The sequence below is a fragment of the Haliotis asinina genome, chromosome 10, assembly GCF_037392515.1.
Source record: "Haliotis asinina isolate JCU_RB_2024 chromosome 10, JCU_Hal_asi_v2, whole genome shotgun sequence".
NCBI lineage: Eukaryota > Metazoa > Mollusca > Gastropoda > Lepetellida > Haliotidae > Haliotis > Haliotis asinina.
This window is the reverse complement of record NC_090289.1, coordinates 12,274,653-12,301,742: the sequence shown is the minus strand read 5'-3', so window position 1 is coordinate 12,301,742 and position 27,090 is coordinate 12,274,653. Positions and strand designations below refer to the sequence as shown.

Here is a 27,090-nt window from a genome sequence, read left to right as displayed (position 1 = left end):
TGTTTCTTGGCCATTCAACACTCACATACATCGATAAACGTCAGGAAACGTGAATATGAGATTTGTTCTTTGTATCGTACGCCCTTTACAGGGAGGCATATATATAATACAACAGTTTTCCATCTTAAGTGTAATTGTATATTAAAATTCTGTACAATTCAGCCATGACACATGCCGACCGCTGTATAGTAAAATCCTACACGTTATGGCACATCACCGTTCTTGTGAACTCTCCACATTCTTCACCACATGTTCATGAAGTCAAGGCCATATGAAACCGGAAGTTCGTGGAGGGCCGTCAACTGTTCTGACTTCCTGTGATTGTCGTAACAGGCGTGACTTGAGTCAAGCTCTGCTTCCATTGCGTCATGGGTGAAGAAAACAGACACGACCTATTCGGGATCATATTCCTCTTGGTTATCACAGAAACTTCTATACAATCTTGTATCAGTGAGCAGGCGGCTCCTGTTCTGTCAAACTTTCGTCTATATCTGCGTCTGGGACACTTGTAGAAGTCACATTGGGCGCCATTATTGGTTTGAGCTGGCCATCCACTTTGTCCTTTACGAGCTTAGTGCCCTTGACGCGTTTCCATTTCATTCTTCTGTTTTGGAACCAAACCTTCACCTGGAACAGAATAAGTATATAGGTATGAGTGGGTGAATGAGTGAGTCTTGTTTTACGCCGCGTTTAGAAATATTCCGGCAATTTCACGAAGGGGAACACCAGAAATGATTTAAACACATTTCTTCACCCATGTGGTGAATCATAGATAATAATACGCAGTGTCATTTAAAAAGTGCTTATTTGTAAGCTGTGTGTTATATTTGAGATTATAGGGCCATAGTAAAGGGCAGACGAGAGTACGTTTTTAGTTTGAGCAACATTGGTTGTTCGCTGGTACCGAGGGGACCATGGGTTGGTGTACAGATTTATCTCCCTTCCATTGACTTGAATTCGCAACACATCAGTTATTTCCATACGTCATACGTAAGTCAATGTTATTCGAGATAATGAAGTACAACCACAAAGTACCGATTGAGTCGCCATTGGCAACGGGGTGCATTCAAAATAACAGAAGAGAGCTCAGCCAATCAGAAATCGACATTCATGTGTGAGGCTGGATAATGGTATTTGAACTCTCTCAGCATCAGGCACTTCATCACCAGTCATTTGTTTTATCGACTTTAGAATGCAAGTAAGAACATAATCATAGCCATGTTTTGTGTCCATTTTGATAAATACTATTTTTTAGTACTAAGTGTTAGACTTATGGTCAATGATTATCAGGAATGTGTGCATCCACTTAACGGGGCATTGCTTCAAACCGATTTGTCGGAAATATCATAACGTGGATGCTTTCAGTCAAGGCATAGGTCAACATAACGTCTATGAACTTTATAACACACTGCAATGCTCCAATCGATTTGTTTTTCTTGGGGGGTAGCTCGACCGACTTCTATGTAATCTGGGTTGTTTCTGGTTTAATAACGTGCACGCGGATGCATAGCGACTCATAAGGATACCGCCCGAACAAACGCGCACAATGTCGAAGATACCTGTAAAATCCTCACCCATATCCTCAGTTGAAAGCAGACATTTTGGTTCAACCCACAATGCAGCAAGAATAATGCAGCAAGAATAATGCTGAAGAATAATGTCGTCTAATGTTTGTCATGATATTGTTTGTTTGCTTCAAGTATATTTTCCAAAGGATTATACTGAATTCCGAATATTGTCACGTGATTGTATTCAGCAATTTGTACTTTTACCCTTAGTAGTATTTCACGCGGTTGTATATAAATGTTTGCTGTTGTTAGCCTTTACGTGTTGTATGCTGAAATTTATACCTCTTTATACTTTAGTGTTTAATCATCCATATGCATCTAGTGAAACTGTCACTTTCACCTGTCATTCACCGAATTATCGACAACTGAAGAAAACTAAATAGTTTCGTTGTTTGTGCAAATAAAAATACAATGACGTAACTAGAGATGAATAGAGGGAATATATACACATTTACATATTAGCTACAAACGGCACATTATGGGTATTATGTAATATATTACAATTTATATATCTAGACGATGATTATTTCCTAAAGTTTTCTGTTGTGAGGTCATGCAAATAAGTATCAATTAAAGGTATTTGTGAGTGTTCATTGAAAGCAACGATAAATCCCAAAACGAGTACTGTTAAGGGTTTTGAAAAGTTTAATGACAGGCATATGGAAGAAATACCTCATTTGGTTCATCAGCGACCAAAGTGATGTCCAACACTCGACATGCCTTTTTGCGTGAGTTTCTAACCACCCGTGAATGATTAATAAAATGCAAAGCATATGCATAAGATACAATCGGATTTGCTTAATGAACTGATAATTGAATGATTTTGCTGGCTGATTGTGTTTTCACGAAGGTTTTACACATGCAATTCGTTCATGGCGTGTTCATACACCGTACAGATGACTGGTATTGCCAGGTATTTCGGTCAAGTGAAAATATAGGTCTTCCAACCCTTGTGTATCGCTCGATAGCGGCCGCTGAAATACGTGTCGTAACTACTCCATTTCACCAGAGGTAATGTGCCATCTGTCGTCAAATTAAGTAATTTGGCTGTTTGATAAGAAGGACATTTTTAATGTTTTTGCCTGTAGTGTGTTATACTCGGCTAGATATTGCCAGCGATATGTTGACTTTACCTGAGATGTTAGACCGTAGTGATATATGACAGTTCGTTCTTCATACAGAACAAACAGGAAATACACAAGTCGTCCTAAAAAGACTCAAAGTAGGCTGTGCCAGGAAATGTACTAAACTCGCGATATAATCACGTGGGGTCTACAAAAAGGATTTTCGCGATACGCAAATAAAACTATATATAGAGTCAATGATCAAAGATCAAGATTAATTATTGACGCACATGTTACGGAGATGAGATAACATGTATGATGAAACAAATTATATTTCAGCCAATCCCACACAAGGTCAAGTTCATGTTAGATATGAAAGCGAATTCTGGAATTACTAACGTTATGTGCTTAAAAGAATATAAGTTATGTATATGTAATTAGGCTTGGATAATTCAGCAAAAACTTAATTAAAGATGAACTGACATAGGGCATTTTCTAGAGGGCATGAGGAACTGACATTGATGGATAGACTGCAATGAAGGAACGCTTGACCAATGGCCAAAACCGCCATTTTGGCATCAGAAAATCTGAAATCAGACAGCTTCAGCACACAGTGACCCGAGGATGCGTTCACTACAGAGCAAGAGTAGAGTGTGAACCTGAGTAAATCTGTCTGGAAAAAAACTGACTATACAAACATGCACGTGGATCTTCAGAGCTTAAGAACCACAGAAAAGATTTAACGCTCGATACAGAGCCATCAACAAGGGTCCTGCACTCAAACAGAACACATTAAATACTACCTTTTGGAAAAAAGTAAACTTGATGGACTGAGCCATCGCATTAAAGATGTTTAAAGCAGAGTGTTTTTTTTTCTCAAAAACATATGTGACAGGCAAAACAACACAATAAGGTTTTTACCATCAACAGCAGTCCGTTTGCAGTGAATTAAATTAAATCAAGTTTTACACAAGTTAAAGGTTGTATTACAAGGGTATGCACGTTAAATGAGACACCGACAGAAAGTAAGGTTTGTCTAAGTTGACGCTCATCACGAACCACAGTGCATCTAATTCACTCTTCACTTATCTCACTTACTACTTACACTTCACTTACTACTGCGCTCATCCCCTTGTAATACAGACCAATTACATCTATGATCGTTTGTTAAACAACTTATATCCAAAGTTGAATAAAATTCTGAGATGTAAATGTTCAGCTGGCAAGGTGAATTTATGAGGCCACACACTCTTAATTTCACTTTATTTCATATACTTTTTTTCGTTGAAGAGTAATTACAAAGAGTCTAAATTAAAAATTCAAAGGTCCTCGGACATTTCATTCTTCTCCATAGTGGACACTTCGACCGTCAAAGCAAGAACTTCTTCTGATGGAGCAACAGAGGTCAAACTTTACGCACACAGAATTACAGATGTAAAATTTAGGCATTAATTTATATTCATTAGGCGAACTAAATAAAGTTAAATTGAATTCATTTTTCATACGATACTTCGCCCCATATAACGAAACCTTTCTTAATCGATTTGAAACGTAATATCAATAATCATATATTGCTTAAACATTAAGCTTACATTAATTAATAACCATCAGATTATCTGGAGTTATTGACAAAAAAAAAAGATTTTTAATTTATTTTAATTTCGGATCTTTGAGAAATATCACAATTCAAATATAGAAGAATGTATTACAGGACCCACTATCGAAGCGTTGATGCATTAACAAGCAGGCAAAATGTATTCTATTATTTGTCTGAACTGAGACGTACAAGAACCTGTTTAACTCTTGTAACATGCCATTCCTGGGTATACGTTTCCTGGTAATAAATAGGCCATGACATACTTTTTCAAAAATCTTAATCAACAAGACCGCCTTCAGACAGGAATAGCACATACATAATGCTGTCTTTTTTCAGTATCAGTTCAAAACTATTTGTTTCAACGGCTATGCTGTCTGGTCGATTGAGTTCTCAGTACATGTATATCAATCACGCATGCGGATATGATATCTTCCTCGTGCTGCCCCTGTCCCTCTCCCCCCGTTTAATAATGGGTTTAGATCTTTGTGTAAGAAGTGACCTTATGCAGCCTAGAGACATCTGGGTTGTTTCTTTGCTTTTGGAAAACGTACACCAGGAAAACCTTTAAAAATCGCCCTCTAAAGGACGAAGTCTGCGTCACGTGTGTGGCACAAGTACAAAGAAATATGTTGTAATCAGCCAATCTAACACTCGTTCTTTTGATACTATCAGTTCCGGAATGCAAAGACTTGGAGGTACGTTTATTTGTGTTCCTTGTTCGTTTTTACAGATCTTCTGATAACATGGGCTTTCTCTCGGCAAAACTCGGTCCTTTCCGATCTTCCTCCAAATAGATGCTTCCACGCCTTCTTGTAACAGTGCAAGCCTATCGTCGTTAAATAATTTTTTCGTCAGTCATACTCGTATTCATCGTAACATCTTCTCAGGAGGTACCATGACGCCATTTCCGTCAGGTCATAACATTAAGGGTATTAAGTAAGTAAGTGCGGTGTTATAGCTCTCAGGTGAACTGAAGACGTCCTTTTAAACGGGGTTTTGCAGGGCACCCTCACCTTTTCGCTAACACCCGGTGTCATCGGTGAAAAGATATCATACGCTGGGGTATTTAAATATTATTGTAAACTAGATGTAATTTGAGTTTTCAAAGTATATCTTATTGCTTTGAGAAGCCTGTATCACTTGTGTTAGTTCAATCAAAACTTCCCCCATACTACAGACCATTGCATTTCAGATTTGACCCATCATTGATAAAAATGGTGTTCGTTGCATTGTCCAATTTTCACACCTACCCAAAATAAACAAATAACAAGCCTTTGCATATTTTATGCCGTTTGTCGGTGGGTCAGGATGCCATTCGCGTATACGTAAAATAATCACTATTTGATAGTAATTTATTAACACATGCTCATGATAAAGTCGGAATTGAACCATTGACTGCTTTTAACAGATATAGCGTATGCGTGCGGAAAGCGTTTTTCACTTTTAGGTCTTGTCAAGTTCACTATTAATCATCGCATCAGAATGAGGGACACTATGGCTTCCAAACATTGTACGTATGTCAGTTAACATAAATCGGAAAGAATTACTTTCGATCCGAGTGATCGGTGAGAGAGTGAGTAAGTTTAATGATACGCCGCAGTCAATAATATTCCAGCTATATGGCGGCGGTCTGTAAATAATCGAGTCTGGAGCAGACAACCCTGTGACCAACAACATGAGCATCGATCTCCGCAACTGGGAACCGATGACATGTGTCAACCAAGTCAGCGAGCCTGACCACCCGATCCCGTCAGTCGCCTCTTACGACAAGCAGTTGTTGCTGAAGACCTATTCTACCCCGGGACCTTCACGGGTCTACAGTGATCAAATCATCGCAAGGTCTCATATGATTCGATATGGACGAACACCACCAAACATCCTTACATGTGTCCTTTCCATGCAACGTTTCCCTTTATGTAATAAATATCAGGCATGCCCAGGGGGAGCTTCCCCTTTAAATGTGTTATTACAATCGCGTGGATGTCATAGGTATCTGTTAAACAACATTGATATCTGCAGGCAACTCACATCTGATCTTAGGTATTTGTCAGCTGTTGGATAAAGTTGTGTTTTGGAGGGATAGTGAAACACCAAATCTGAACGTTGTCATTCATTGTAAATCTATTCAGAACGATAGTTTATTTATCGTCTCTAATATCTATCATATCCGCAGAATTGTAACTATTTTGAAATGTAATATCCATGATTTTAAATAAAAGGTGCAACGTTTTCTTAACACCCATATAATCTAAACACTCATTATGATCAGCACTTGTGATCGTTGTGACCTCACAGAGGATGAATACATATACTTTTAGAATGTGATCATATTTTAGATACTTTCCTTTGTATGTATGTAGAAAAGTTTATTGCTTTATTTACAGCGAATGACGTGCAGCTACTGTACAAGTTAGCCTTATTACCTTACCATATAAATCGCAAAAGATGAAATCGACAATTACTATATCCCATAACACTGCCTGTCTATGACATGTTATTTACGTCGTATAGCATGATAGCGCTGTCACTGTGTACACTGCAATACGTTTATATTGTACTGTTGGCCTCGCGACCATATATACCAATAAACTATGTCTGTCTACATGCCGTAGACGGCTGCAATAGCATGTTACTACGGCCATCTGAATGGCACCTGAGAAGACGTGTTACCTGTCTTTCAGAAAGTTCCAAGGACACTGCAAGTTCATATCGACGTAGCCGTGTTAGATAGTTGTGAACGTTGAACTCCTTCTCGAGTTCCTGGATCTGGTGTTTGGTAAATGCTGTCCTCTCTTTCCTTGGTTTTACAGAAAGGTCCAATTTATAAGGATCGGGGGAATCTGAAACGAAATGATGAGTAGTTTAGCAATATGTTGCATGAATGTCCATGTATTGTAACTTAATCCACAATTCAAAGAAAATCGTTGAATTTAGTCGTTGAATGTTGTGTTTCGAATCCTGATATACACATCACATCATTCTAATTGACAACAGAGACGCTGATTGTGCCGTTGGTATAATACCATTTGTGCTTCATGGACAAGCAACTGACTGGAGATTGAACTACCAGAAGAAATACACTCTTTATTTGCCCAGATCGATATGGAAGGCCTAAGTACAGCTTTCAAAACATTTCGATGTATCAGTCATTTTTATGAAGACAATTGTATTACCAAAGTTTACATGCTGTGTTTCAGGAAGGTCCGGATCTCAGGGTTTTGAGTTGAGGGGTTTGTCGGATTAGAGAGGCTTATAGTATAGCTGACCTTCACACCTGGTAACATCACTGTCTAAAAGTGACCCACTATCACCTGCTTATAATATTGTCGGAATCTGCAAATTTGTTAAAATTATGAAAACGGGGTTTTGGTGCGATGAAGCTTCAACAATGTCAAGTATACATCGCAGCAAATGTTTATTGTGGATGTTTGTAGGTGAATGGTTGACGAGTCTTTGTATAATTGTGTTGAGGGGTGTCACCAGTGGGATAGGATACGCCCGGTAACAACACAATTTGAGAGTTATTCATAACGTATACTCATGATAGAGCCGGGATCGTGAATAAAATGTTCCCTTACATTAGACTGATCCAGGAAATGAATTGTACATGATTTTCTCGCTTTCATTTATGATTCTGGAAAGGCTTTGGTCACATTATTTATGATTGTGGGAAAAGACTTCGTCGCTTTTATTTATGATTATGAAGAAGACTATGCACTTTTGTTGATGATTATGGAAAAGATTTTATCTCTTGTATTAAGGATTATGAAAAAGATTTTGTCACTTTTCTTTATGATTATGGAAATGATTTGTCACTTTAATTTATGATTACGGAATTCATTTTGTCACATATTTTGATTATGGAAATGACTTTGTCACTTTTATCTATGATTATGGATAAATCGTTTTTATTTAGTTAACGAGATTGTATATACTATGACCATACTCCTGTAGTAATACATACACCGAGCGTTTTTTCCCCATAATATTAGGCTGCCACGCTGTGATGTATGCTGAACGAAAAAGATGGATTCGAAAAAATATTTGATGTTTCTCTTTATAGGAATTGTGTCATCACTGCAAAGAGTTTCCTCAGAATACGTTTTTTGTTCAGTCTTAATTTCACTTATAGGTATGAACGAAAAAAATGGAATCGAAAAAATATTTGATCTTTCTCTTTTTAGGAATTTTGTCATCACTGCAAAGAGGTTACTAAAATATTAAATTTTGTTCAGTTTTAATTCACTTATAGGTAATAATAATAAATGTTTCACAATTCATCTATCCCATGTCTAAGCCATTGTTAAACAGCTTCTCAAACATAGCACATAGAAGCATCTTAGGATAGTGAGATGGTTCATACAGTAACTTACACAAAACATACATAGTTAGTTTGGTGCACTATAGAATACGACATCTACCCTGCGGGAACTGAGTGCAGAACCTGGAACGTTTAGCCGAGGTATCGGCTTTATACTCAGGCATGTTGTAGTTACCAGGGGTTCCAGTGAGAAAGAGATTTTGGAAGTGTTGAAAGGTACATCGCCAAGGCACGGCGGTATGTCTGTGTGGAATGAAGACGGGTGAGGGTCGCGAAACGATGTACAAGGTCACTCGAGGACACAGATAAACATAATTTACAAGTGCCTCTGAAAAAATAGTATTTTTTAGGCTTACTGCGTGTAAAAAAAATGTTCTTTGATGATATTCTCGTTCGTCTCAGTTGCAATGGGGTGAAGTAAGAGCGCTATTTTTATGAATATTTCAAAAAAGGTAGATGTGTTCTACCTGGTGTGCTTGTGGTGTTATGCCATTTTTGCATTTATCGCTGTGGGACTGTTAATGTTGGATGTATGAGTGGGTAGGAAGTTTCAAACAAGATGTTAGGTATGTGTGCCTTGTCATCTGTAACATTTATATTCGTTAAGTAACCAGTCCTTAACATTCGTGTACATTATCCTGACCCAAATGTTCGGGACATTCTCTCTGCAAAATCATAGAATGCGTAATTAGGATCAAATGTGACGGTTTTAATTGTAACTTTGTCATTACCACTTACCACGCGAACAGGGCAAGAGGTCCCTTTCCAAAAGTAGTCATCTCTCTCTCTCTCTCTCTCTCTCTCTCTCTCTCTCTCTCTCTCTCTCTCTCTCTCTCTCTCTCTCTCTCTCTCTCTCTCTCTCTCTCTCTCTCTCTCTCTCTCTCTCTCTCTCTTATAGCACGAACAATATCAACCCCTAACTACAGCTCACTGTAAGGTCTAAAGCGTTTTTTGATAGACCACATAGTGATCTAACACTCAACACACCTGAGAAATTGCGATGAACCGTTACCAACACAGACTTAATATTCATTATAGGTCAGGTTCTCCCTTGATCCAGAGTTACCTTACATGCTCTAGTGTCACGTTCCATCTTCTGACGCTCCTCATGACGTCTTCAGAAGTTTCAAATTTAATTAGTATATGATTAGACCACACGTGTACACCGTTATACGAGATTATGGCAGTTTTTGCAGTATATGGACCATGACCGATCTTATCGCTCTTCGCGAACACCTGTTGTCATCACTGATGACCCTATCATATAAATTGTACCGTTATTTTACCTTTTGATCAATGGAATCTGTTTCGGTGAATTATCTGATCCATCTGATTTGTCCGTTTTTTTTTCACTTATTCTGCAAATACTTCCTAAATGATTGACAAAAGTAATGACAACGATATCTCCAAACACTTGACCAGTCGACAAGATCGTTGCTGACTTGGTTGCTGTCGAAAAAGTGTTTTTTAGACATTTAGACATCGGTATCACGTAAATCATTTTATGTTTGTCCTGGTCTTCCTCAATTTGGAAATTGTGGTATGTTTAACACCGACACAGAGCTCTACTACTCATTTCCAGTAACACATGTCCTTGTATAGTGTTTTGGTTAAAAAACTTCATCTTCCAGAAGATAGTGTGTCTTACAGTTAAACCCTGTAAACGACGTTGCGTTGCTGTAGCATTTACTGTCAATCATACGTACACTCAATGTTAATCGTACGTACACACAATATCAATCATACGTACACTCAGTACCAATCATACGTACACTCAATATCAATCATACGTACACTCAATGTCAATCATACGTACACTCAATATCAATCATACGTACACTCAATGTCAATCGTACGTACACTCAATATCAATCATACGTACACTCAGTACCAATCATACGTACACTCAATGCCAATCATACGTACACTCAATATCAATCATACGTACTCTAAATGTCAATCATACGTACACTCATACGTACACTCAATGTCAATCATACGTACACTCAATATCAATCATACGTACACTCAATGTCAATCGTACGTACACTCAATATCAATCATACGTACACTCAATGTCAATCGTACGTACACTCAATGTCAATCATACGTACACTCAATATCAATCATACGTACTCTCAATGTCAATCATACGTACACTCATACGTACACTCAATGTCAATCATACGTACACTCAGTGTTAATCATACATACACTTTGCATAAATACACATACACGCATTTTCAAAATGATGTGAGAGCCACAAAATGTATCAGAGTATTAAGGATGGAGACTTCCGGCGTGTCACGAAATCATCATCGTGTTGTGTTTGTTACATTATATCGATCATGGAGACTACATTTCATTTGTTTCATTTATACTTTATTATACGATATGTTCATTTATACTTATGTATATCTATGTCCATCAAAATACCGTAAGTTCATCGTATACAACACTACCTTTCCCTGAACAAACATCGGTGAATACATTCATCCCCTAATGCCATACATTCATCTATAACAAGCTTTGCATATTTTTATTTGTTCCTTTTTGAAAATTTTCATGAAAAGTAAACGCATTTCAAGTGTAGATCTAACACTCAAGTGTTCATAACTCGCTGCAATATGCCCCATTGTTCTCTTCCATAAACCGCCATGTATCAAGAAGGATTTATAACTCGCTTATTGTTGCAAGCCTCAAGCAAAATGAGAACCGTTCTTTGAAAGACAGAACGCAAACTTTGTACAGGGAGAGAAATAACAACCTAGTGTTGCTCTTTTAGGGTGCCGAAATGGTAGGATGCTGGAGGTAGCGATTTCAAACAAAATCCGCACTGTTTGTGAAAATCTGATAGTGTTACTGAACGGGCGATCCCTGCCCCTGTGCAAATAAACCCCAGGGAAGCAGACAGAGCTATCGGACAAATCAACCACCGTTGCCAGTGCGAAGGCAGCGGGCAGAACCCAGGAAGCCGGCATGGTGTTCTGGGACATTAGAGCGTTAAGACAAGTAAATGAATGTGTACAGGTGCGCGCCGATGATACAGATCAAAGGAACAATTATACATCTATCAGAATATGCATTACATTTGATAAGGTTTCACCGATAAGTAAACGCTGGAGGGGTGTGGGTATGGTCCGTCCATTTGGGTTTGGTGTAATCATCAGCTGATTTGTGGAACAAGTCAGATGAAGACTGTTATTTGTAAGATTCTTGAATTTGGGAGCAATGTGTCTACAAGTATTATTTGGTGGCAGGTTTAAGTGTGTATTGTGGTGGTATGTAGGTTTTGGAATTGCATGCCGGGTTTATAAGGTCCTTTCATGTTTCTGCCAACACAGTCCTTCTGGTGAGAATTATATGAGGAGTGTGATACAGAGCATCTTTTACAAGTGGTATTAAACTACTGCATTATCAAACGTAAATAATGCTTAAATAATTCGACCAATACATTATCGGTAGCGGGATCTGGTTTGAAAACAGTCAACGTTGAATACTTGATAAATACTTACAATAATTATTATAATGCGTGTGCGCCTAATAATAGTACGAAGAAACAAAATAATGGCCAGAGAGAGAGACCATAAATAGAAACAGGATGGTGCTAATCTATGTTATTTCACAGGGATTGCTGGGGATAATCAATTTTCCTACATACATCTTGTAGTCAGTGGTATGACGCTACTCTTCTGAGAGAGAGCATGTTCACCATCTATATATTCAGTCCCGAACATTTGGGTTGGAGTAATGATGGGGAGTGGATACTTCGAAAACATAGCTGTTCTTGGTGACAAGGCACACAAACTGAAGTCCCATTTGAAACCTCCTACCCAGTAATAATCCCAACACGAGTCGTCCCAAAGCGATAAAACACAAAAGGCAACACACCACAGGCATACCAAGTAGAACATATGAATGGGTAGGGGTTGCACAGGATGTAACCAGTTTCAGATCGAACTGTATAGGGCTTTAATGCTCACGTCAACACCAACCAACGTCTGATATCTTCCTGGAAACCCGCACCACATGCTCCCATCTTTAAACAGTTACATCTTTCAAAGTAAGTATCGTATTCTATGACTATAATATTGCTATAATGGTCCCTTAAAGAGCCATATTTTTTTCCAAACCATTTTTTAAACTAAAGGTGCTTTTCAAATACCATCAATGTCCACGTGACATCAGAGAAGGTTATCAGCAGCAGAACACATATCAAAGTGCGCTCAGAATTTTAGTACCTAGATAAATTTATTCGATAAGAATGTTTGCGATATTTGAACGGATAGGATGCCTCTCTCCGAGTAAGCCTCACTACACAGCCGATGCTGGGTCACACTGCGACCAACATACGGGTACACATCAATGCTGTTTCGGTTCATATTTTTGACGATATTCACACAATTTAGAACTTCATTATAAATCCAGGAACATATATAGCCTCAATGTGTTAACTGCATATCTTGGTAAGACCACACAGAGACGAACTTACGATCGTATGCACGCAGGCACAGTTTTAACAAATCCAGGTTGAATGATTTCCTCATGAAATAATCGGGTTTCACGGATTATCATATACTGGTCATAAACGTATACATGTATATGCTGTAGCTGGTATCAACCGTATCAAACGTAGTATTGGGGAAATATAATATCAATATAAAAGAATATACAGTCTGCACTATCGTCCGAAATAGATTCTGATCGGTTTAAAGTACAAAATGGCTGCCCGAACCGTATGATTCATATGGTGTTCACGAAGAAGGAAACGCGATCATTAGAAGTATGTGGTTTAACGAGGTGATGAAATAATCTCATAGACGAATCCTCACTTTATAGTATAGTACCTATTATATGTGCTCACGAATATGTATACATCTGTAAATGGGCTATGCTTTATACACGAATACGTATAAATGAAACAAAAAAACATGTTATTTACAGCTGTACACCCGCTTGATATAAATAGCATATGATTTACAAAATGTATAAATGACATTGATGAAATCTACGCTGTTTATCCATTTACCCTTGACATTAATAACATATGTGCTATTTACAAAGCAGGTATACCTGATAGAGATCACATATATGATATTTACAAGATACGTATACCTGATAGAAATTACGTGATATATGTTATTTACAAAATGGTTATACCTGATATACCAGATTAAAGTAAGATATAAACTATTGAAACAATACGTATGCATGATTAAAGTAACATATAAGCTATTGAACAATACGTATACCTGATAGAGGATACGCTATTTACTAAATACGCATACGTAAAAGAGGCAACCAATACACTTTTGACAAAATGCGTGCACCTGATAGAGGTTACATAATTATATGTTATTTGCAAATGAATTACTATGTATACACATGCTATTTCCACATGCACATATAAGTGATATTGGTAATTGTGTTGATGTGCTATGTACACGCTTACGTTCCCGTGACATATGTAACATGCAATGAACGCGTGTATGAATGCATGAACTAGAGGCACCTGGTTTACACATCGATTACACATCTATGGGGTGAATATATCACATGTGATATACGCAAGTGTACGTATCTACAGTAGCAGTAGTGATAGTAGTGAGTGAGTGAGTTTAGTTTTACGCCACACTCAGTAAACGTCCAGCTGTATGGACGCGGTCTGTAAATAATCGAGTCTGGACCAGACAATCCAGTGATCAGTAGAATGAGCATCGGTTTGCGCAATGTGGAAACCGATGACATGTGTCAACCACGTCAGCGAGCCTTACTGCCCGGACCCGACAGTCGCCTCTTAGAACAAGCATGGGTTACTGAAGGCCATAATTCTACCCCGGACTTTCACGGGTTAGAAATGGTAGCAGTAGCGCAAGTTGCCTATAGCTATGGATGTGTAGGTGCGTTAATAGAATCAGTTGCATTAGCGTCCTGTAAGTATGTGTTTTAGAATTTGAAATATTAGTAGTAATAGTAGTAGTAATAGTAGCAGCAACAACAACAGCAGTAGCAGTAGTAGTGGTGGTGGTGGTAGCAGCAGCGGAGCAGTTGTAGTTGTAGTAGTTTTTGTTGTAGCAGAAGCAGCAGCAGCAGCAGTAGTAGTAGTAGTAGTAGTAGTAGTAGTAGTAGTTGAAACATTATTCAAGGAGGGAGAAGAGGTAGCCGCCGACAGAAGAGTAGCTGATGTCGCAAACAGATGTAGAAGTAGGCATGCCCAAAAGACTCAGCTTGACGCTGAAGTATAGAACAGTCGCCGTTGATATAGTTGTTGCTGAAGTTTTGGTGCTGATGTTAGAAGCTGTAGTGGGCCAGCAATGATCATAATTGTGAAAGTATTAGTTACAAGAAAAAACACGTAATCGTAGCAGACGTAGTAGAAGCAGCAGTAACATATGCAGTAGCAATAATGGATGCAGAACAACAGTTGACACTTGTACATGCGGCAGTCGCCTCTGTTCACCAGTTGTAGTTCCTCAATAATGCCACGTGTGGGGTTAGCTGCAACAGTGTAGTCTCAATAGGGGTTACAGTTAAACAGGGGGAGGGATAGCGTAAAAAGGAACCCCACCTGAACGCTTCACTTTATCATCCATGGGTCGGTAGATAACACACAACGTTTGAGGTTTACCGACAAACGATTTAGGAACTATTTTTTCTCAAAGGCCGTATCACTCCGCGAACAGAAAACACGACGCGCAGAGTTGAAGTGCGAGGAATTTGTCGGAGATACATTTACTAGAACGTGCTTTTCTCCACGTGTGAAATCTTTGATGTTGACTGTGTTCTTTGAAACTGTTCCCAATTGATGAATTATCTGATATGTTGTCATACTTGAAAACAACTGCTGTGCCTTTTGTTGAATATTGTTGTGTTACCCTCACGGTACCGCGAAACGAATCCGGCATTCCCGCAATTCTTTAATAATTGTTCGAATGCTCAAAACAAATAAAGCACGCTTATTGTTGCGGTGTTGTGTTGCTAAGAGCAGCAGAGGGGGACGGGTTTTTATAAGATGTAACCATCCGTCATTCCATCAACCCAATGTGAAACCATGCGTGTAATTCCTTTGAATATATACGTCGAAACAATTATTTCGTTCGAAAGTGACGTGCTATATCAATATAGATATATTGGTAGAGAACAATGTTGCGCATTGTAAAATTGATTTATGTCTGCTGAGGGATTGTTCAATGGAAAGTAGGTCTGAAAGTAGGTCAGTTTTAAATGACGTCTCAATCGGGAATTACAATCAACACAGTGATCAACGTAATGGAACCAATAAAATTTGTTTCCCTTTAAGACATTGGGTGCAGTAAAGTCGATTGCAGAGATATCACCATTTAAGAACTGAATATTGTATTGCTTAATAGTGTGCACGCATAGTGAGACAGGATAGAGAGAGATGACTACTTCAGGAAAGGGACCCATTGCCTTGTTCGCGTGTCCATGCAAGCCTTTCAGTGGTGATGACAAAATTACATTTAAAACCGTCACATTTGATCCTAATTACACGTTCCATGAATCTGCACAGAGAATATCATCCTATAGCCATTCGTCACCCGGTATCCTGCAGCTTCAGCATCGGCCATCATTGCACGATTCCTGCAGCAGCAGCAAACAGCGGAAATGTAAAATAACTGTTGAGGATAAACTGTTTCCGAAGTCTGCTGCTATTGTGGGCCGTATACTACCACCATAATGTTGTATTGCCATCAAACGTACGAGAACAAACACTTTGTTTATGACCGCGCACTTGATGGATATACAGTTTCCAATTTCAAAAGCGGCCAAAAAAGGTGTCATTTGGAAATTTACAACACAGCAGATGGCAAGAACCCGCGAGATTCACACTGCAGCCTCACGCAGGGACATTTCACACCTAATTAAAGTTAGGAACAAGAGAATATACTGGGTGGCTCCGCAACGAGAAATAGTTCTCACACATTTTTCTTTTCTGGGGGTTTGGGTTTTATGATTTTTGTTTCATGTGAGAAAATTTGGGAGGCAAAGCAATTGTTGATCTGTATGAGAAGTGAAAAAAGGATATCCCAATTTCGGTGGTTATCAAATTCGTTGCTGGCTCTTAAAAACGATTTGGGATTTGTAATATTTTGGGTTGGAGTTGGTGAAATGTTAGTACTCATGACCTGGGAGGTCGTTTAGCTATATATCATTTTGTATGCACGCATCAAATATAAAATATAGTCAGCTTGCCAGCTGATGTCTTAAACAAAATATGACTGTGTCCACGTACAGTTTATGGGAAACTGAAAAAGCAGAGCTGTATATAAACGGAACGGTAAATCTTAAATGCATTTTATTATGTGAGTTGTGTTCGAAATTCTTGGGATGATTGTTCAAACAACCGAAAGAAAAAAGTTTACTTTGAATTAGAACGCACAGGCAGTCTTGATCTACTTGGATTTATCTTGGTGGAACCTCAGAAAAGGGTCACTGGTACGCCATACTACTGTACTCAGCACCACCACCATTACTACTACTACTACTACTACTACTACTACTACTACTACTACTACTACTACTACTACTACTACTACTACTACTAGTTTCGACACGAAGACGAGGCCAGAACAAAGACAAGACTGTGGAAAGCTATACTTTCTTAAAGAGGAGCTAGACTTTTTTTCAGATGGAAACATTTGCACTGCAGCTCCCAAACACAGCCTGATCATACGTGTACATTCGGTGCCTGAAGAACGATATGTACAAACAGAAGAGGAGATAAGGTTGTCAATAGCCTTCTCAACATACACATGCCCACATGCGTTTATTTGTTTAGATATACATTCGAAACATTGTCTCCATGGAAACCAGTACAAGGCTAAGGGATCTCTACGTATGGGCGTCTTTGTTTATTTGGATTATCTCCCTTGCCTCAGAGTTGTTACGAGTGTTGCTGACAGATGAATGCTAATTGTTTCTTAATTAATGTGTCTCTGGGCGACTTACTAACAAATGTGACGTTACCGAGTGTCTGTGATGTTTCATCAAAAAGTCATTAACGTGAGAACAGCCTTTGATCATACAACAAGCAGAAGTAATAGAGTTACCTCCCTCTTTCACCTTCACAACAAAGCGTCTGTCTTGGATAACAGCGGGGTAAAGTGAGCATTCTATTAGGTTTATATCAAATGTCTTCGGGAGCATAGTACATCTGTTCATCAGAGGGAATATATTTTTCCAGACAATTTATATCCATTGCGAGAGACTAAATGAATCTGACATACCCCACACTCTTTATGAAGATAAAAACTGGTTTTCAGGATAGGTTGTGCAATTGCTATATCTGATATATCAATCAAGCCAGGTATGTGCCTGTGATGAATAAAATCCAGATAGTGCTGCAGCTAGAATTTGCATTTTTAAATAAAACTTTGAAGAATTTCACAGTAGTCTGTAACAAGATGCGCATCGAGGAAAACCGTAATATCTCTTAACTGAAAACAAATTATATACTTTAAACACAGATCAGGGTTGTCCGCCTGGAGAGAGTTTGAAATATCTATGAGCTCTTTTCGTATGTCAGCTATTGTAGTTCATTGTGAATCATTAGTTTTTCAGCTTTAATTACACTGGAAAATGCATAGCTAGTTCACATTCCATTTTCACACATTTCTCTGTGGGTCCCTCACGTGTAATCATTCATTACAACATCCGTGTTTTGGAAACCACATTAAACTTATCGATATAAAGGTGCCTTTTTGAAAGGTATTGACTGTATTTAAAACATTATAAAAAGTATGACAGATTGCGTAAAAAAACGCATCGGAAACCGACACCGATAATCTTCTGAGGAATGTACATAATCACTTTTGAAGTTTTATTTGTTTTTAATATAAGCCAACCGTATCAAACAGATTTTTTTATTTTAAATGTGTTCATTTTTATTGTTCTGTTGTAGTTTTTACAATGTTTAGAATTGACATAAATACCATACTTAAAAACGTCAAACGTGACCAGAAAACCAAGAGAGCGAAAAGAGGAGGAAACTTGCATTCATGCAAACAGTTTCCCAACCCTATACGGGGCAGTTAAAACCAGTACCCGTCACCACTAAGCACCAATAACCAGTCGACTGAATGTTAATTGTATACATAATGACTCTGACCCTAGAAAAGAAATTCAGACACATCTGAGATTTAAGACAGTAAGCTAATGATCAGTCTGACATCGAAGAAATGAAAACACGACCATGCAATGAAGCTGATCCCTTAACCAATCGTACACATGCATTAGGTGATTATTGCAGAAATTAGTTCACGGTTGGTGCTTAATTGAATCGTTCATTAGCTTCTTCACACCTTACACGCTGCGCGTCCGACATGATAAATAGGTCCAAATGTTCCGCGAGTCAATGACGTAAGAAAACGCGCCTATAGTACCAGTAGATTCGTCTCGAAATGGGGTTTAATGAGATACAAATTGACCGTTTAGACTAAATGGTTTCAGAAAGGATTTGCATGTTATTACTGGAATATATCAAAACATCATAAAAAGATTTCAGCTTAGGTATACATTCATATCATGGTGTTAATCGTCAATTTATTTTTAATTGAGTTATAACACATCTAAGTATAGTGACATTTTTAAAAAAGTAAGCTATCATAATTTCAGCATCATCACCCGAGGTGTAAATTATATAACCTTTATAACCGTATAACCATTCAGATGTTGTTGATTCTATTGATACAATTGATACACAATATTTACTTAAGCGGAATTATATTTCATAATAATAGCTCGTAGTAACATAAAATTTGTAAAACTTATGTTACAATAACTTAATATAATTTTCAAATTCTGAAGAAAAATCTCCCAACATTTGGAAAACATATTGGTAGGAAACGAAATGAAATAGATAAATAGTTAAATAGGATTATTATATTTATATTTCTTATTACAGAAACGAACGTATTTTTACTTAAGTTCAAATAATAACAACGAAATCTAAGTGATAACAACAATGTGGCCATAAATAGCAGCTCTGATGAAGTAATGTATGTACCAATTATTACAAGAACTCTGTAATTGTAGTTGGTTAGGCATGTCATTAATGCATGTATGAAGCTTTAAAGGCGATGTATTACTTATTCGAATTGCGAAATTAGGGATATATTTTAGGAGCGTATGTCAATCATCACTGACGCTATACGATTATACGGTGTATATTTCCCTTGCATGATAAAACGATTGAATGAATGTAATTTTCATTTTTTTTTTCATTAATTAAACTCGTTTTCATTTCCGTGTTTACTTGAAAACGTATGTGATGATATTATTTCGATTTTCGTGAATTTCTTTACATAAAACATGTACACTGTCAAAAAATATTGTTTCAGATGAGATATGTGTTTACGTTGTGTTTATTTTCTCGCGCTATAACGAGGAGATACAGTGTTTGCTTGGAAGCACGAGGTAGGGAAAATAAACAAAGTGATGTTGAGAGATAAGACGCTGTTTAGGAAACAGACAACACCGACATGCTGACAGAGACTTGGACACTGTACGGGATACCTATAGCTTCAGTTGACTCTCATACTCTCGGTAAGACTTGGGAAAGCAATGTAAAATATATTCGTGCAGGCACCAACCAACCCGACTGCAGTGAGAAGAAGAGGAGGAGGTAGAAGACGATGAAGAAGATGAAAAGAAGAAGAATATTACTCCTCAGTGTGACTGCAAAGAGAAGGTGACGATGATGAAGAAGACGATGAAGATGAGACAGAAGAAGTATATTACTCCTCAATTCATGAAGTGAATACAGTGAGAATGAAAAGAAGAAGAAGATAACGATGAAGAAGATAAAGAAAGAATATTATTCCTCACTTCATGAAGACCGAAACATGAAACTTCATGAAACAAAAGACCGCTGCCGTTGGCTTTAAACAGAAAAGTCATGGAATTCTGTCAGTGAAGATCTTTTTCTTCTCTTCTTTCGGCTATTATTCGTCTGTATAATTAATGTTAATTCACAGGGCATAGTTAATTCCCACAAATGCATACTACAATACTGATATACAAGGTACGATGTATACGGACATGAAATGCCACTACTTGTTTAGCGATAGAATGCCACACAGAATGCTCAAGTTAAAACATATATTTTATTAAGTTAAAATATCTATTATAATACCTATATATAAATGATTATCGTTTCAAAACGTAGCTCAATGATATGAAATAATATCGTTTCATAAAATATATTGTCAAACATAAACTTTGTGGGAATGAGTTGCAATAGAGTTTCAGTAACAGAAAAAGACATATAACCGTTATCTTGAATTGTATTTGAGTTGCCTATGTAGAGTATTTCACGTCCATGGCTTAGCTGTTAATAGTTATTTCCCTCTTCCAGGATTTTTTCCTTCTTGCTGGAACTTGCGTACAGTACAACCAATTATATTTGATGCATTTTCAGTTTAAATATTGATGCAGTTATAATACTTTTGCATATGATTAACTGTTAATCAGCGTGAAAGGATTTAACTTTAATTGATTAATTAAACCTTGATAGCATAGCAAACCGAAGTCACACATTAAATGCCAATTAGATATTATGTGTAGACATATGAAATTGATTAAAAGTCCTATATTTGATTAAACAGATGCAAATAACACTTTCCTCAACAACCATAACAGCTAAAAAGAGTCCTTTCACTAATTCCACTATTTCCCAGTTGTGTTTTGTGAATCACTAGTATCAACTAGTGATGTGAACATCTTAATTATGTATATTTCTACACGTTTAATGGTATATTTCCATTTGAAAAATGACAGATAATTATGGTGTTTACCGATGTTTACTATTGGTACGGGATTTTGCTTTTTTTATATACAACTGCCCTATAAATAGAGTAATGTTGCCAAATTAAGCGCTCGTTTTCTTAGTCTGAAATTATTTTAAGTAATTATTGATCGGTTTTATAACCATTTTAAGTGGCTTATGAAATGTCTAGCCACATATCTCCCACCTATATGTAAGTCTTGATTTTAGTTCAATTACCATGCTCAGTTTCCAGACGATCCTGCCACAAATGTTGATGCCATAAACTCTAATTGACTTGTGAATATTTGTTAATTATCTCTGCTAGATTTTCCACATATCTCCTTCATCTTGCTACTGTTATAGGTATCCAGTAGCTATGCAGATCCCAGGAGAGCTTCACCGAATGTTCCGCCCAGCACCTTGGCACTATCAGGCTCTGATCTACACCTCCCCTGCTGATTGGCTGTCTGCTTCGGGGGTAACTGTCAATCATTCACGGTCAGCTGACAGCACTATGACGTAACGACACCTGACAAGGGGCGTTGCTGGGTTACGAAGCGGTTTTATCTACGTCCTCAGAGTATGCAAATTCTAATCTAAGGTTATGATAATTTGTTATAAAAAATCCCATCTGCAATGAAAAAGAAATTAACTCTCTCAATAATAAGTACAGTGGATATTTGGCATTAGCAGACATATGCATGCTTTCAAAGCACAGGGAAAGTATTAAAGCATGTTAAAGATATCCAAATTTGTCTTTGGGACATAAATGCCAGTGATAGTTGTTTGGGGAGAAGGTAGCATAACACACTGTTTATGCACACTGTCTTACTTAATTTTTCCTTACTTAATTGTAAAGAAGGGACAGTAAACGATAATTTAGTACAGTTTTAAATCTTAGATGTTAGTTAGCCTCAACTAAACACCTGTATCCATCTTGATGGAAAACTAACCCTTTATGTGAGACGTTCAAGCTGAAGCTATTTAGATTTACTGTATTGAGCAAACGAGTTATCAAATATATAAGAATTGAGTTCGCATATCGACAAAACTATACAAAAACAGTTATGATGATAATGTAATTAATATCTCTGTTATATCAGCTGAAGAAATAAGCAGGCACAAATTAAACGATGAAATTGTGTATTTTAGCAGCATAAGTAAAAGTGAACTGTATTTGATGAGCTTTGTTATTATTGAAGCTAACACATAACACATTTCACCACCGTACGTATCTTAGATGATATCTAACTTAACTTAACTTTGATTTGAATCTCGTGGTTGTCATTCAAAACATTTTCTGTAATATGTTCAATAGACCCAACAGTAAAACATTCACTGTAAAATACTGAATATTTGTATTTTTTCCCATTGTGGTGCATATTTTCAAACGAACTTATAATGGCCAACATTTTACATACATCTTCAAGGTTCAGAGTTTCGTGGCATGTTTAGACATATTCAGTGATATCAAATCCATTATGCAAAGAAGATGTTATATTTATGTTATATGTGTTAGTTGTGTTTTAAAGTATGACCTAGGTAAGTGCTTTTTTTAAAATGAACCAACAAACAACCCTAGACTCTGACATATATTTCTTGAAACCTGAGTTGTATATTTCTGATTTACCTTGGATTTGAAGATATAATAAATTAATATCTCTCGCGTGTCGCACGTCGACAGTGTATATGCAAACGATACATACACACGAATATATCATCTATATTTACATATTTTGTACGGTTTCAAGACACGGATACATAAAATATGAGTGACAAGTCTATGTTTTTTATTCGGTATGCTTGCATTCCTGCTAAATTGTTGCCCATTGTTGTCCCGGGTTATCCACATAAACCTTTACTCATCGCACGAGGTGACTAACGGGATATCGGGTGGTCAAGTTAGTTTGTTGATACTATCAGTCACAAGTTTGTGTTACCCTCACTGGCTATAGATATTTGTCGACGTTGTATATGTGGAACTGGAATGTGGAACTGGAATGGGGAACAAACAGCTTCAAATAGTTCAACGCCTCTTTGTAATATATTTTGAATTGCCAACATGTAACACGTAGCAGCACCTTTAGCGTGTTACGTGGTGTCATTTGCAGAATACGTCTGAGACTTTAAGAGAAATGGACATTAAGAGCAGGATATAATCCTTTACAATCACCATCCTGCAGTCGTAGGCAGCTATGGTTAGACTGAAGATGACACAATAAACGCGCAAGTAAAAAACATCGCTCTGAATCAAACAAAGGATTTCTTCATCTTGGCCTTTCATTGCAATTCGGAAAGGACAATCTTGCCCCACTGCATGTTAAACATTCAGTTGTGTATCAACTTAGTCTTGTACCGCACCACCCAATGACACAAGCGATACAGACCTTTAAATTTCCACAGACTAAAGAAATCATATAATAAAACGACGCCTTCTATAAACTTGCAATAGTCTTGACATGAAAAGTTAGACGACCTTTCATGAATTATTGGCTCTTATCAATTCACATCATCACATTCTTCTGTCTGTTCAAAATGCTCACAAAATCACATTTCAGTTATAATTATCTTATATCTGTCTACATGGTTATGAGGTTTCGATCGTTCTTCTGAAGAATTCTATCCACGTATTTGTCATTTTGTTTTTCAGCACTTATACAGAATATATGTTTCCTTATATATTGCATATTCTGCGAATGTGCGACCACCTGGTTTTTACACTATTAAATAGTGTTTTTGTAAACAAACTATTTCAGAATAGTCGGAAAAGTACAGTGGCGTGTGTTTTATCCAGAGATTTCTTTTGATTACGGCAAGTTGGTTGCAGTTTCATACACATCCCAAAATAATCGTTTATATCGAGTCAATCTTAACTAAAACGGATAAAGAATGAAAACTCGTATATTCATATTTAATCAGTGAAATGTTTAAATGTTATAACAGGTGATTCGACACAAATATGCACCCTTTAAAAGACCTGTTTGAAACAGTTGACGTTACACTAAACACCATACTCCCCGTGTAAAGATGTAACCCCTAGTTAGTGGATTTTTAACCAAGATAATTTGTTGTATCCACAGGTCTTACATATATAAATGTCTCCTAAACCATTGCATTTATAGTCAGTCTCTTCAACGCTCTCGCAACTGTAGGCGTGTTTCTCTGCCCACTATTTACGGAGGAATCTTTCCTAACGAGATGGATGATGAAATATGGCTTCCTACAACGAAATATTTGCGATAAGTTCCACACCGACTTTGAAACTTATCTTGCTCATCTGTGGAATCTTGACAATATGATAATTTATTTCCTGTAATGTAACGAAAACCGTGTCCATTCACTGTGTTACATCTTCATTTTCAATGGGAACAGACAAGGGTGTATAGTGCGAATTAAATTGGGCGAAGTGCATTTCTTTTTTAACGATTTATTTTTAAAAAATTAAATGTAAATTGAAATGACATATATTGCATAGAAGGCGGGATGCGGGGAGATGTAAATTCTGATTGTAACTGAGAAGTTAAATTCGAGAACACCGCCTCCTTATTTTTTCGGAATTGCTACGAATCAAAATTAACATGTAATATTGTGACTAGGTATTTTGATATTGTCATTTTAAAAAGATGTTAAGTCATGACGTCAGACCACAGGCACGCCGTTTTTAAGCATTCTGTTGGGTTATGTCTGTATTGGGCGATTAGAATGATTTATTGTTGTAAAAAATAGAACAGAAATTCTTCCCCTATCAACTATTTCTACGAGCTTTGTCAAAATGCGACTTTTACATTTCTTTGAGAGTGCTTTAGAGTATATTTTGGGTTCATTCGTTACAAATTCCTTATGCTTACTCGGTACAGGAATATTTCTTTTGGGAATATAACTGAAAGCTAAAATGTAGCACTAAGTATTAAAGACCTGAAATGACGAATATCATTTGTTTAAAACTCCATAGATTTAAAAAAAAGACAACACGTTCCTAGAAATGAATTGTAACAGAGATTTGTTACGACCTACTTAATATAAGGGGATCAAAATGCCATATATTAGCTACATAAAATAGGTACATTACTGCATTCTCCGTGACGTACCCTTGAGTCGTAACTGCATGGAATAGTTACAATACTGCATTCTCCGTGACGTACCCTTGAGTCGTAACTGCATGGAATAGTTACAATACTGCATTCTCCGTGACGTTCGTTTGAGTATACTGGACCGAATAGCAATCTTATTCCTAGTAAACAAAATTCGAAGTTTGAAATGAAAAAACTAAAACGAATAACTATTTAAAAATATACTTATCATAACGTTTGTACCATATATAGCCATAAAATTAGTTTTTGTCTAAACATGTTTTTTTTATTTCTACTATTTTTTTTTATTCTTTAAAAAATGAAATTTATACTAATGGACGTGATGTGTATATGGGCACTTGTCGATGTACGAAGTGTGGTCGTTGAAATCAGCACCCTAATAAAGATATGTGGATCAACGCGCACCTGCTCTGTTGCAATAAAACTGATAGAACGGGTAATCCCGCACCGAATTGGAATGCAATATCGGGACGATTCACGATACGGGTGCACATCAGACTTTTTTACGTTTTTTGTTTCTCAGACATCAAAGCAAAGGTGTGAGTCTATTTTGAAAATATCTGAAATGGGAACTCCGAAGACAAATTAATGCAGTCTAGATTATGCCTTCGAATATATGAAGTAAGATCTTATGTGTTATTACATTAAAAATAAGTGGTTACCATGACGACATCTAATCACGTTTTGCAGCCTTACTTGAAATAGGACACCAAAACATTCACTTGTCGAAAACCAGGCTATAAAAGTTTACCTTAAAACATCGAACAACATTTCTTTGGACTATACATCTGTTTACATTAAATTAATGTACTGAAACTGACTCGCCTGTAGACATAAGAAGAAGTTCGTGACAACTTCCGTTGATAAAACTGATTCCTTTTAGGTTCTGTAACTGGGTCAGAATCAAAACATAATTCTTCAAACGTTTTCAGGGGTTGATATGTTTTAACATTCAGTAGTAAATTCCAAAATGAGATTTAATCACTCTTCCATAAACACACGAAACAACCTTGAAGTCAGTTGATCTAATTAGTTTCAAAAATGAAATTCAAAACGTTAACCCCCAAACAGCATGTGAATTCTTCAATTTATGTCAGTGATCGCAACCTTCCCCGGACACCTTTCCTTCTTAGAATCTTGGAAGCAATTGTTGATGTTTGTTTTTTATCGGTTACATACCTTTTGGTTTGTTTTCTTTCTTGTCTAGTTCCGGTGTTATACATGTTGTTACTTGTGTCGAAGGGTTACACATTGAATTATACGAGTCCGTTCCCCCTGTCGTGTCGAACGCGCCCCTCCCCGACTGAGGGGGAGAGGGGTATGATGGGGATAAGGCAGAGGTATTGATTGAATAGTCTTTTGACGAGGACATAGACAGGTAGGACCCTTGTGATCTGTTCATCTGTCGGTCTGAGTTGAGACTGTGGGGTGAGTAGGCACCATGTACCAACCCCCAGTCATTGGAATATGTCCCGTACCCAAGATTACCAGAATTCATTCCCACGCCACTGTGCATACAGTCAAACGGACTTGGCCTCTGAAGATAACGTCCCATGCTATAGTTGCAGGACGAGCTGGCCATCCCAGGAACACTTGTCCTTGCGCCTATCCTTTCTGGTCCTTCCATCGGATACCCTGGATGACGAACTAACCTCTGTAGTA

The 27,090-nt window shown here is 37.3% G+C and overlaps 1 protein-coding gene across 1 annotated transcript; it reads right to left on the bottom strand.

Annotated features, from left to right (window-relative positions):
* Positions 1–447: 447 nt before the first annotated feature.
* On the bottom strand, positions 448–27,055 carry LOC137298486 (homeobox protein MOX-2-like). Its single transcript, XM_067830774.1, has 3 exons — positions 26,608–27,055; positions 6,900–7,069; positions 448–627 (listed from the first exon to the last, which is right to left on the bottom strand). Exons 1-3 carry the CDS (start codon positions 27,053–27,055, stop codon positions 448–450), a joined length of 798 nt encoding a protein of 265 aa, XP_067686875.1.
* Between the last annotated feature and the right edge of the window lie 35 nt (positions 27,056–27,090).